Source organism: Myxine glutinosa, chromosome 8 (assembly GCF_964187855.1).
Source record: "Myxine glutinosa chromosome 8, kmMyxGlut1.1, whole genome shotgun sequence".
NCBI lineage: Eukaryota > Metazoa > Chordata > Myxini > Myxiniformes > Myxinidae > Myxine > Myxine glutinosa.
The window spans coordinates 12,874,468-12,888,436 of record NC_136268.1 but is presented as its reverse complement, the minus strand read 5'-3'; the positions used below and the strand labels follow the sequence as shown (position 1 = coordinate 12,888,436).

Below are 13,969 nucleotides of genomic sequence, written 5' to 3'. Positions count from 1 at the left end.
ATCGTGCACGCCGTCGCGGCAACGATCCCCGCCGGTCCCCGCAGCACACAAAGCACACCACGCCCCGAGAGCTCGCGTCGGCTTTCCGTCGCCCTAAACGCTAATCCCCCGGTCTGGGTCGATGCTTGAACCGCATTCTCACACCACGCGACCCTTTCCATACTCGCACATCGAGGCGCTCCAGCGCCTCCCATACACCCCATGCATTCTGCTACTGCACTCTCTCTCCGTGCACTCCCTTTTCTTACACACTCAGGTGCACACCACTCAGGCACACTCATGCCGCTCGCACACTCCATTATCACACACTCCTCTGTTACACACTACGTAACACACTTGGCCATCGCACACCCTCGCGTACACTCTCCCGTTACGTACTCCGTAGCAACCACGGGTGTGCACTCCTTTGCTGCACACCCAATCACGCGCTCTGGTGTGCACTGCCGCACACTCTCTTCGGCCATCACACACTCTGTGTCACACTCCGTTCCACACTCCGTTTCACACTTCTTCAACACACTCTTCCCACATACATTCCGTCTTACACTCGCGCTCCGGCGTCGTTCGCACACGCGCGCCATTCACCTTCACACAGCGCACCACGGACCTTCCACGAGCGCCCGCGTGACGTCGCGATCCCAAGTGCGCGAAAAATCTTTTCGTGCCATACACATTTCCGCTATACACGCTCCTACTCACCTTCGGGATTCTCTTCTCCGCCAACCGCACCTGCAAACTTTAATTGGGGTGAGGCAGCACGACATCACGATGTGAATCCAGACTTTGAGTACAACAACAACAACAGGTGTTTTAAGGCCATTTTCCCTGCAAGAGCGGGGGTTAGCCTTGCGGTCCCCATGACAATGTTCTCCATTTTGCCCTATTTTCTGCATCTCCCCTTGTTAACCCCCTTGCCTGCATTTCTTCTTCGACCATCTTTAGCCAAGTCTTTCTCGGTCTTCCCCGTCCTCTACTTCCTTCTACATTCATTTCCATCACTCTTCTCAACCAGTCACTTTCATCCTTCCTCAACACATGACCAAACCATCTCAACCTATTTCTCTTCCAGCATCCATCACAGGCTCTATTCCCATCATCTTTCGCAATTCATCATTTGTCTTCCTCTCTCTCAACGATACTCCACACATCCACCGAACCATTCGCATGTCCACCCTTTCCAGCCTTCGTTGCTGCTCTACGTTCATTACCCATGTCTCGCTCCCATAAATCGTAACACTTCTCACACATGCAGCATACACATTTCCCTTCAGCTTCAACGACACTCCCCTCCTCGTCAGCACGCCACTCAGTTCCCGAAACTTCTTCCATGCACATCTCACTTGAGCAACCGTTGCGGAGTCTGATCCACCTTCTCTATTCAGCATGTCTCCTAGGTAACAAAATGTTTTCACACCTTCCAGCTTCATGCCGTCTCCAAGATCCAACTCAACATTTCCTCCATCTGCAGCTCCCTCTGTGCACACCTTACATTTGAATGTAGCTGCCACACTGGTTAATGACCCTTTCAAACCACTACATTTTTGATGAACCCACTCAGCGCACATTGTACATTGAATGGAATTCACTCCGACACCCTTCCTGCACACAGCACACGGCCACTTCCCAGTTCTTTCCACCTCACCACATGCTTTACCACTTGCCATCACCTTTGTTTTTCCAATATTCACCTTCAGACCTTTTGTCTCCATACATTCCTTCCACTTGTTCATCTTCTCCTTCAGTCCATCCATACTTTCTGCAATCAACACCAGATCATCTGCATACAACAACTCCCATGGTAAACCCTCCTTTACGTTCTGAGCCAGCACCTCCATCACAGCCACAAATAGTAGTGGACTTAGTACCGACCCCTGATGCACTCCCACCTTCACCTCAAACTCACCACTGTTCCCGTCCTTCGTCCTTACAGCTGTGCGCGCTCTTTTGTACATTGCCATCACTACTCTGATCAACCATTCCTCCACTCCTAACTTCCTCAATGCCCATGTCACTACTTCACGTGTAACCCTATCGAATGCTTTTTCCAGATCAACAAACCCAAGAAACTACTTCTTCCTCTTCTCTATATACTTCTCCTGCAACTGCCTCACAATAAAAAGCGCGTCTGTCGTTCCTCTTCCTGGCATAAATCCAAACTGCATTTCGTCATTCTTCACTTTCTTCCTTATCCTCCTCTCCAACACCCTTTCCAATACCTTCATTCCATGCTCCAATACCTTCATTCCATGCTCCAATAACTTTATCGCTCAATACGAGCCGCAGTCCAGAGGGTCACCTTTCCCCTTGTATAGAGGGACGAGGGTACTCGGTTCCCAATCCACTGGAATGCGGCCTTCTTTCACCACCAGATTGCAGATCTCTGTCATTCTCTTCACACCCCAATTTCCCGCTGCCTTCAACATATCTCCCACAACTCCCGTCGGCCCTCCCACTTTTCTACTCTTCATTGCTTTTATCGCTTGCAACACATCGTGAGCCCTGGTGTTGGGCTAACGGCTAGGGTGCCGGCTTAGGATCCTAGGATCCTGGGTTCGAATCCCGGTCAATCGCTGAATTAACGCCAGGGGGGTTGACTCAGCCTGTCATCCTTCCGAGGTCGGCAAATTGAGTACCAGTTCACTGGTAATTCCCTGCTTGTCGTTAAAGGCGGCAAAAAGGGTTGGCGTCAGGAAGGGCATCCGGCCGTAAAACATTGCTTCAAAAAGGGGACCGAAAAACAACAACAACCACAGTTCCCGAAAAAGGCCAACCCCCGCTTGCGGGGGAAAATGGCCTCTAAAGGTGGTATTGCTTTTATCGCTTCCTCAACTTCCTTCTCGGTTGTCTTCTCTGCCGGTCCTAAAACTGGGTTACTCTCTATGTTGCCATCCCATTCATTCTCTGCATTCAACAGTATTTCCATATATCTCTTCCATCTTCCTTTAATTCCATCTGGGTCCACAATGTCCACAATCCACAATGTCCACAAAAGTCCACAATGTACTTTGAGTACATTCTATCTCAATCTCCCGTGATACATGTACTAACTCTACCTTCTCCTCAACCCCAATTTCAATTATAATTTCTTTTTCTTTATTAAGCTCGACGACCGCTGGCGCACATAAAATAAAATTTTCCAATTCGGCGGCCGTCGGCTTTTCCATACCCCGAGTCGCGATTTCTATTCCGGTCAATTTGACTGCGCCCTGCTCTAACTCGCTTTCCACGCATTCCTCACATTGCGCTACCCCGTCGCGTACCAATGCGGCTTTCCCGCTCGACCTGCGCCTTATGTCCTCTCCCATCTTTTTTATTAACTCCCCTCGGGTGTCCATTCTGCTTTCCAGCCCGTTTTTCGCCTCTTCCAATTGATCCCCCATCAGTTTTATTTCCCGGGCGGATTTGTCCCCCATTTCCCTCAATTGGCCCCCCATTTCCTTCAATTGCCCCCCCCCATTTCTTTCAATTGCCCCCCCACCCCATTTTTCCTTGCTCCCGGGTGGATTTGTCACTTTGGGCGTCCATCTTACCATTTATTTCATTTATTTCATTCATGAGCTGCACCATGAAGGCTTGCATGTCTACCCCCCCCCCCCCCCCCACTTGCGCAGCAGGCGCGGCCCTCGTTGCCATGTGCGAGGCGCCGCCATTTTCTTCCCCTGCTACCTCGACTGCTGTACCCTCATCAATTGCATCCTCCATTTCTCCCAATTCTTCCCGGGGGGTCCTGGGTGATTCTAGCTCCTCATCCTCCTCATTTACCCCCACCGGCATCCGACCGTCTTGGTTATCCATGGCACGATTTTAATTTAGATGTTAATAATTAAATTTCGGCCGCTCGTAATTTTGAGTGCGTTAGGCGCACTTCGGGTCCAATCCCACTCCTGACACCAAATGTTGTGGATCTCAGCGCCGGCCTTTTCCTTCTCATAACTCAGGTTAGTCCTCGTACCAGTCCTCTTCCAGCCAGTCCTGTTCAAGGGCTTTGTGCGCTGGCTTATATAGCCTTGCCCAGCGAACCCTCTGGAACTTAGTAGATGCCTCTGACCACGCCCTATCATGCCATGCCCTCCGAGCCTTGGTTGGCCATTGCTCTTACCGTCACCGCCTCTGACGTGCTGCTTGACGCGGCCACACCTCGACCCTCGCGCTCCTCCCTCTTCTTAGGCCTACCTCGTGTTACCCGACTAGTTTCGAGCAAAACCAAGGGCAGCGAACGCTGCTGGCAGCCAAAGCGTAACAAACTTGAGGGATGCCAAATGGGGCGCGGGATCGAGTTTACCCATAGATGAAAATGAAAAGGAACCTAAGCTCATTTCTTTACACAACGCAGATATCACGAGGGAAATGGCCTACTCTTACACATACTATGACATAACTAATTCTAATGGGCCTTCGTGTTGCTTGTGGACTAACTATGGGGGGCAAACCTTTAACCTTTAATGATGTCATATTTACAATCTCAAAACCTCAACTATATATATATATATATATATATATATATATATATATATATATATATATACACATACACATATACATATACATATACATACATACATACATATATACATATACATATACACACATACATACACATATATACACATATATACACATATATAATACATATACACACATACATACACATATATACACATATATAATACATATACACACATACATACACATATATACACATATATATACACATATATACACATATACACACATACACACATATACACATATATACACATATACACACATATACACACATATACACACATATACACATATACACATATACACATATACACATTACACACATACACACATACACACATACACACATATACACATATACACATATACACATATACACATATATACACATATACACATATATATACACATATACACATATATACACATATACACACATATACACATATACACATATATACACATATACACACATATACACATATACACATATACACATATACACATATACACATATACACATATACACATATACACACATACATACATACATACAGTCACAAGAAAGAGTAAGTACACCCCATGTAAAGTTTTGACCTTTTCAACATATTTCAACATGCAGCTATTTGATCTTCATTTTAACAATATTGATAGATAAAGATGATATAATATAACAAATATCATGAAACATTTACATTTTGTAGTCCATTGTATAATTTAAATAAACATAAATGCAAATTTCGCATGTGGAAAAATTAAGTATACCCTTGGCTCTAATAGATGGTATTACCACCTGTTGCAGAAACAACCTCAAGTAGACGTTTCTTATAACTGTCTACCAGTCTCTGACATTGACTGGGAGAAAATTTTGCCCAATCCTCCATGCAGAATTATTTCTGCTGTGCGATGTTTGAGGGGTTTCTTGCATGCACAGCTCGTTTCAAATCCCCCACAACATCTCGATGGGATTTAGATCCGGGGTTTGACTTAGCCATTCCAGAACCCTCCATTTCTTTCTTTTCATCCATTCCTTGGTGGATTTACTGGTATCTTTAGGGTCCTTGTCATGTTGCAAGGTCCACCTTCGGTTGAGCTTCAACGTTCTGACAGATGGCCTCACATTATCCTCAAGCACCCTCTGGTACAATGAAGAATTCATAGTGGATTCTATGATGGTGAACACCCAGGCCCTGATGCAGCAAAGCTGCCCCAAACCATAATATTTCCACCACCATGCTTTACAGTTGGTATCAGGTTCTTGTGGTCAGATGCTGTCTTTGGTTTTCACCAAACATGTCTTCTGGTACTGTGGACAAATAGCTCTACCTTTGACTCATCTGTCCAGAGCACATTGTTCCAGAAGTGCTGGTCTTTGCATAGGTGTTCATTGGGAAACTTTAGTCTTGCCCTGATGTTCTTTCTGGACAGCAAAGGTTTCCTCCTGGCACACCTCCCATGTAGATCAAATTTGTGCAGCCTCTTTCTAATGGTAAACTCGTGCACTTTGACATCAACAGTGGCAAGAGCTACCTGTAGGTCCCATGATGACATTCTGGGGTTCTTAGAGACTTCTTTCAGCATCTTGCGGTCTGCTCTCGGGCTGAACTTGCTGGGGTGGCCTGGCCTGAACAAGTTGACAGTTGTTTGGAAGCTTCTCCACTTGTAGATGATCTTCCGGACAGTCGAATGATTGATTTCAAATTGTTTGGAGATCTTTTTAAATCCCTTCCCAGACATTTACAAAATGTAAATGTTTCATGATATTTGTTATATTATATCACCTTTATCTATCAGTATTGTTGAAATGAAGATCAAATAGCTGTATGTTGAAATATGTTGAAAAAGTCAAAACTTTACATGGGATGTACTTACTTTTTCCCATGACTGTATGTGAAATTTATAATTGTAAAGTAAAGGTAGCTCACATTAATGCAAACCTATGGAAAAATTACAATTCTGCCTCAATTTGGCCAACGACAATGAGGAAGTAATGCTGTGCGTTCGACGGCGGAATGGCGGTTGGACCACGTGATTCAACATTCTGCTCCATTCAACATGGTAATTTCAACACTTGTACGAAGACTGCAACACATTGTAACGATTGCGTCATGGGCCTTTGTAACAGTATGGGCCTCAGCCTTCAGGGAGGCCTCTGATATAAAGTGCATTTGGAATCTGTCCGTGCAATATAACTACCACGATCGATGTATTATATATTACAACATATATAAAGCTCTTTTTAACCATTGACTGACTGACTGACTGACTGATATTAATGTTCGGTACTTTCCAGAAATTGTAGAATGCTGAAATTTGACATGCCAATGGATATCAAAGCCGGTACACTGGGAGAAAAATCACAGATCTGTTGAAAAGTGTCTGTAAATGAAAATTCCCATTAAAAAACTGTACACGCGTCTGTAAAAAAACAAAAACCAAATACAAAACCCCCCAAACAACAAGAAGACGTCAAGCAGAGCACGATACTAGTAAAATCCACCCCCCCCCCTCCAAAAAAAGGTTGCCATTGATCCATCAAATTGTCCATTTCATTAAGATTAAAATTGACGATTTTGATCAAAGCTCGGGTCAAAGGGATGAAAAGTGACGTTCTTCAGATGGAAATTGATGATTTTAGAGGTTTGACTTAGAGTTGACCTTTGACCGTTTGACCTCAAAAATTGTTTGTTTCCCCCCAATTCAGTGAGGTGCTCTGGAAATGGTGTTAAGTTTTCAAGTCAATTGGATGAAAATTGATGATTTTTCAGATGAAAATTGATGATCTTGGAAGTTTGACCTTTAATTGACCTTTGACCTTTTGACCTCAAAAAATAGTTGGTTTCCCAATTTTGTGACTCAATGTGCAAATGCTTGCTAATTTTAACGTAAATCAAATGAAAAATGGCGATTTTAGAAATTTGGCCTCCAGATGACCTTTCATCTTCAACCTCAAAATCAATGGGCTTCTCCATTGTGACGACCTCTACAACTAGGTGAAGTTTCATGATGATCGGTTTAGAATCCTGACCTGTAGGCGAGTGACAGACAGACAAACAGACAGACAGAATAACAAACGCAATCAACCAATACACTTGAAAAATCTTCGATTTTCGCAAGTAACAAACAGACAGACAAACAGACAGGGGTGACAAGATAACCTCCATCTGTCGTGGGTTTTAATCCTTTTCCCAGGAATAAGCACCTTGTTAAACTCGGACAGTGTACCAGAGGTTTATTATCGATAAGAATACATGCATGGGAGACGTGTAGTTTAGGCCAGTAACTTACACAGCCAGCACCAACATCTCAGCGAGCCACAACCCGTAGTCGGCTTAATATACTTTTCTCAAAGATCAAAGGACTCAAAACATCATCCCAAGTTGACAAGGCAGAATAAGCCTCATTTGGAGAGAATGCTTTGCCAAGGCCAGATGCATAGAATATTATGATAACAGATCCTCCAAAGTCAGACAGTTAGCCGCCAGGATATTAGGTCACAGTGTCTTCAGCCTGGAACAGCCACTCCCGTTCGGACGGGGATATAATGATATCCCCTTCACATCCACCTTCGGTGGTTGAGGTAATTACCTAGAATCCGTAAACACGTTCGTAATATAAATTTAAAAAACCTCACTCGGTATCGAGCAGGAGAGTGGTGATGCTTGCCAATTATCATAAAGCTTCTATTTATTATGTACCTACGAAGGAAGCACAGTTTGTTATTGCTTACACAATGTGTACTCGTACCGCACTGGTATATTATATAAGCACATAAGCAGCGAATATGGTTTTGCTTCAAATGCTACGTAGGTTATTTTTTGTTTTTTTGGAGTGATAAAAGGAGCTATCTGTTTAGGACTATTTTCTCTTTAAAAATTCTGCAGGGACCACACCAGAAAACACATCCTTAATGATCGTAAAGACTTTGTGTATGAGTAATTTGGGGAATCTCACAACTGCACTTTGAAAAAAGCCTTTGTTATTATTTACTTTTAACGATGTGTATAAATTAAGGTGCTGAACCAGGCACCACCGTGCTACGGGGAACTTTTGAGCCGGCTATGTGACGTCCTGGCACTCCCTCGCACCAGACACGCAAATGTTCAGGCTCAAAGTTTGAGCCCGAGCGATCACCGCATCAGATATGGTGTGTGATCAGTGCGAACACTAATTGCCGGTATTAAACCATTTGCATAGTTGTCAACGTCGAGAAGAAAATACAGTATAATTGAATGGAACTGTGATGCAAGGGAGGGATGGTAGAGGAGTGGGGGGCTGGGAGGTGTGCGGGTGGACCGGGTGTGAGGGTCTGGGAGTGGTGAAGGAGGAGGGGGGGGGGGGGGAGAGGCAGATAATGGGTAGGATTGTCTGAGAAGGGGGTTTCCCCACCCCCCCCCCCCTTGGTCGGGAAATTTTGTAATCCAATATGAACTAAGGATCAGTACTTTAATTGCGTAAAGTGAACCCCAAGGTACCCAATAGAACCCTGGATCGGTACTTTCATTGTATAATATGAACCATGGTACCAATTTGACTCACTATGTGCTGCAATATCTTTGCTGTTAAAGAAATATGATTTTTATGCCTCCCCCGACGAAGTCACCGGAGGCATTATGTTTTCGGGCTGTCCTTCCGTCCGTCCGTGATAAGTTTTTGTTGCCGCGATAACTTGAGAATGGCTGAAGGGATCCGATCTGGTCATTCATAATATAAAATACATTTTGGACCAAGATGACAAATTCGGTGCTGCGTTTATGGCATCGGCGTTACCGAGATCATGCGGCTGGGCGGCTGACAGACAATTTGGCACAAAGATCATGCTATCAGTATGAAAGAATCATCTATAATTTCATCCCATATTTCTTTGCTATTACCAGAAAAAAAACAAAAAAACGTTGTTGACGATTTCTTTCCCATTCCCTTTTACCCTTACTTTTTTCCTTTAGCATGCCTGATCCCACATTCTCTGTGGATGATGTGAAAGCTTATGTAGGTGAGTGAACCCTTGTGCTCACTGCAATATCCAAATAACATTGAACACTATTATATTTCTGTGGCATCCATTGTGTGTGTGCTCTTTCCTCAACCAAATGTGCTCACTTAAATTTACACCCTTGTTCTGCTGCTGCATTATAAAGATCATCTCGATGCGATGTATGTGTGTATGTGTATATTGTTATGGCAACGGTGATAGGGGGTAACAGGTGTAAAATATATTAGGTATGCCATTAATAAACATTTTGCATAAGTGTGTGGTTTCTGTGTGAAAACAATCAAGCATCTATTAAAGTTTCTTAAGGAGCTGATAACTGTGACCCCTCACCACCGTAATGTGTCTACAAGCTTCAGCACCTTTCCCCTCATTAAGTCTTTATATCATTCCCTATGTAACCTGTGTATTTGTTTCTTTTAAAGCAAACTGATTACAACTAGCTCTGCAAGCCGAGCAAATCTTTTCCTCCCCCTTCCTCTCCATGTTCCCCTACCCCACCTCCCCTTCAACCGGCAAAGAGTATGCCTCACGATTGTGTGCTTGAGTAAGAACTGCAACCGTATTAGGGTTGTGGGCATGGCAAGAGGCCGGGCAGAGCACCAATTGGTGCACGGTCGCAAGCTAAGGAAGCCGAGGGGTGGGGACAGTTCACGGCAGCTCAGAATGGGAAGTTGGTTAGAGCAGTTTGATACGGGTAGTTGAGGGAAGAGGAGCTAGCTGGAGTGGGTTTGCTCGATTCGGCACCGAGCAGAGAGTTGGGTGGGTGAGACATGTCTCATGGAGTTCAGCGTACGCCTCACGGCACACGTGACGGGCAAAAGAAACGGGACTCAGAAAAACCGGACAAGTGCGCAGACCCTGAGAGACTACTGGCCCGTGAAGTGACAACCCCAGACATGTCTCTTCCCTCCAAAGAGCTCTTTATATGTGTACCTTTCTTTCTTCCTATCTTCCCTATCCATCATTACATTATTTCTGAAACCTGTTACCAGCAATGGCATTTCAGCCTGGTGCATGGTTCATGATTTGGAGTGGAAACCAAGGCACAGGTTAAATTCATGGCTGTTCGAAACCTGGGACAAACCCCTCATTTGGAGCATAGCGGTAAATTTCCCCAGGTTTCACTATGACCCGAGTCGTAATTAAACGGTGTAATTACTGTCGGTGACAGATCTCATTAGAGTTTCTGTATGTTGGAAACCAAAAAAAAGATCTGTTTGGCTTTCCGGGCGGAAGACATACGGTCTCTAATGACCATCCGTTGTCGCTAAATTGGTGATCGTTCGGGTGGAAGATTTGACAATGTATCCAACCGACGGTGCACCACTACAATGTGTGCGTGTATGTACTGTATGTATGTGCGTGTGTGTGCATGCGTGTGTATGTATGTGTCATTGGTTGTTATCTCCATATGCGAGTTTCAGAACGTAGAATGGAGTCCTCCCATGTCTCGAAGTGGACCCCCATTTCACGAAGGCGTCATGATTCATGGACCAATTTGTGATGTTTTCTTCTCAAAGTTTCGTTCCGAGGTCTCTTTTGAGGATCGTCACCGAGCCTCGGACATCTTCAAATTGCAGTTCGTTTGTCGTAATATTCCCAGGGATGGTTTATAAAATCTCTAGGGTTCTATTGTTACCATTCCCGTTGCTCCAATAAATCACTGGTACAATTTTGGTGCCCTTCAGCTTCCAGGACATTTTCACTTCCTTTTCTTTTGGTCTTGGTATTTGTAATTTTCTTGATTTCTGCGTTGTTTAGGCCAACATCGTTGGGGATTGACACATCAATTAACAATGCCTTTTCTTTTCTTTTTTTACCTCAGTACTATATCCGGTATATCCGGTCACAATGCTTTGTTTTCTATAATTCACGCTTGATGGGATCATTCGGTCCTATGTGAGCACCACTTCCTTGTTTTCAGTGATTGCTTTTGGTTTGTTTCCACAAGTTTTCTGTAACTGGGATATGAAGACTTTTTCAGATGTCAGTGGATTATTCGACATACTTTGTTGTGCCTTTCTGTGTACAGCTGCTCTGACATGAGTTTTTTTTTCACATCCTGATAGGAAGTGGCTCATACTTTCTGTTTCTACATTGCATCACCTACTCTTGTCCGATTGACTCAATCCCACCATCTTTTTAAAACCATTGTTGTAGTGTCCTTGGTCTTGGTCATCAATAATGATTTGTTCTCCATCCGAGTTAAGCTGACCTCTTCTTAGCCATTCCAGTGATCCTTCATTGTCTCTCCCCAATCTGTCTAACTATTTTTTTTTCTACCTTCCTGCTGTTTTATAGTTTTCCCAGTTGTCGGTGTATATCTGTTGATATTTCGTTCTGTATTTTTCTTTCTTATTTTTTGCAATTGTTGGGGCTGTACTCGTTTCGGTTTTTTGTGTGACAACTAACCATTCACACTTGTCTTTGGAAATTTTTTGCTAGGTGGATTGGGGATACCTTCTCTGGATTGTTGTCTTCGTGTTTGCTTACAAATTGGATTTTTAAAATTTATTTTTGTATACAAGGTTGAGGCTTGTTTAAGAGCTAACACGTAAAAAACATCAACAGAAACAAACAAAAACATATAATAAAGGGAACGGGAGACATTAGGGGGAGAGAGAGGGAAGCACAACAACAGTAGAGAACAGGGACATCGGGAGATATGTGGAAGGGAGAGGGCTAGGGCGGGATACACGGTATAAAACAAATGGACACTATTAGAAATTTCAGGAAAGAAAATAGAATTTGAAGGATGTGGATTTGGGGTGGATTAACGGGGGTAGAAAAGATCAAGGTTTTGGATGGGGGAAGATAAAATATGGTGCTGTACAGCTGTTTTAAAGACCTGGAGGGAGGAGTGGGATTGAAGAGAGTGTGGGAGTTTGTTCCAGAGGTGGGAAAAAGAGGAATGAAAGAGTGAAGGTGAGCAGAGAGTCTTGATTTTGGCAGTTTCACCAGAAGAGGGTTGCCGGCAGATCTTGTGCGTCCTGCAGGAATATTTGGGGGATAGAGCACAGACAGAGTAGGGGGAGCTCGGCCGGAGAGGAGTCGTTAGAAGACAGAAAGAGTACTGTTTTACTAATTTGAATTGCTATGTCAATTTTTCATCGTTTGGTGCAAAGAGTTTTAAATCATCCATGTAAAGTACCGTCGGACTATATTGTAAAGGACTATATCATGAAACATGGACTACAGTGCATTCAGAAAGTATTCAGACCCCTTCACTTTTTTCACATTTTGTTATGTTGCAGCCTTATGCTGAAATCGTTTAAATTCATTTTTTCCCTCATCAATCTACACTCAATACTCCATAATGACAAAGAGAAGACAGGATTTTAGAAAGTTTTGCAAATTTATTAAAAAGAAAAAACTGAAATATCACATTGACATAAGTATTCATACCCTTTGCTATGACACTTGAAATTTAGCTCAGGTGCCTCCCATTTCTCTTGATCATCTTTGAGATGTTTCTACACCTTGATTGGAGTCCAGCTGTGGTAAATTCAATTGATTGGACATGATTTGGAAAGGTACACACCTATCTATATAAGGTCTCACAGCTGACAATGCATATCAGAGCAAAAACCAAGCCATGAGGTCGAAGGAACTGCTTGCAGAGATCAGAGACAGGATTGTGTCGAGGCACAGATCTGGGGAAGCCTACAAAAAAAAATCTCTGCTACATTGAAGGTTCCCAAGAGCACGGTGGCCTCCATAATTCTTAAATGGAAGAAGTTTGGAACAACCAGGACTCTTCCTAGAGCTGGCCGCCTGGCCAAACTGAGCAATCGGGGGAGAAGGGACTTGGTAAGAGAGGTGACCAAGAACCCGATGGTCACTCTGGCTGAGCTCCAGAGATCCTGTGTGGAGATGGGAGAAACTTCCAGAAGGACAACAATCACTGCAACACTCCACCGATCTGGGCTTTATGGCAGAGTGGCAAGACGGAAGCCTCTCCTCAGTCAGTGAAAGACACATGAAAGCCCACAGAATCTTATTTCTCACAGTCTGAGAGTCCTTTAGGTGCTTTTTTGCAAACTCCAAGCGGGCTTTCATGTGTCTTTCACTGAGGAGAGGCTTCCGTCTGGCCACTCTGCCATAAAGCCCAGATCAGTGGAGTTGCAGGTTGCATTTTCATAGCTTTCGCGGTCGTGAATATTAGCCGCACTATAAGCAACCTTCACGGGATATCCCACCAGATGTGTAAACAAGTCAACCCCACGAATTATAGGATGCAAACGCTTCATCAAATCGATTACCATTTGCAATTTACAATAAAGCATCATCAGGGATGTTACACAATGAAAACGCTTCGGGGGATGTTCCATTAGCTACGAAAACATGTCAACCCGCAAATTATAGAATGCAAATGCTTCATTAAAGCTATTATTGAAATTAGCAGATGGGCTCAATACGGCATCATCCAATAACATCCCCCACAAACAATGGGCAGAGTACATCCCGCAA

The 13,969-nt window shown here is 43.9% G+C and overlaps 1 protein-coding gene across 1 annotated transcript in view; it reads left to right on the top strand.

Annotated features, from left to right (window-relative positions):
* The window catches only part of LOC137433074 (uncharacterized), a 165,011-nt gene that overhangs the window by 35,802 nt on the left and 115,240 nt on the right, over positions 1–13,969 (top strand). Inside the window, 1 exon segment of the mRNA XM_078783924.1 lies at positions 9,453–9,499. Coding sequence (XP_078640050.1) covers positions 9,453–9,499 — 47 coding nt within the window.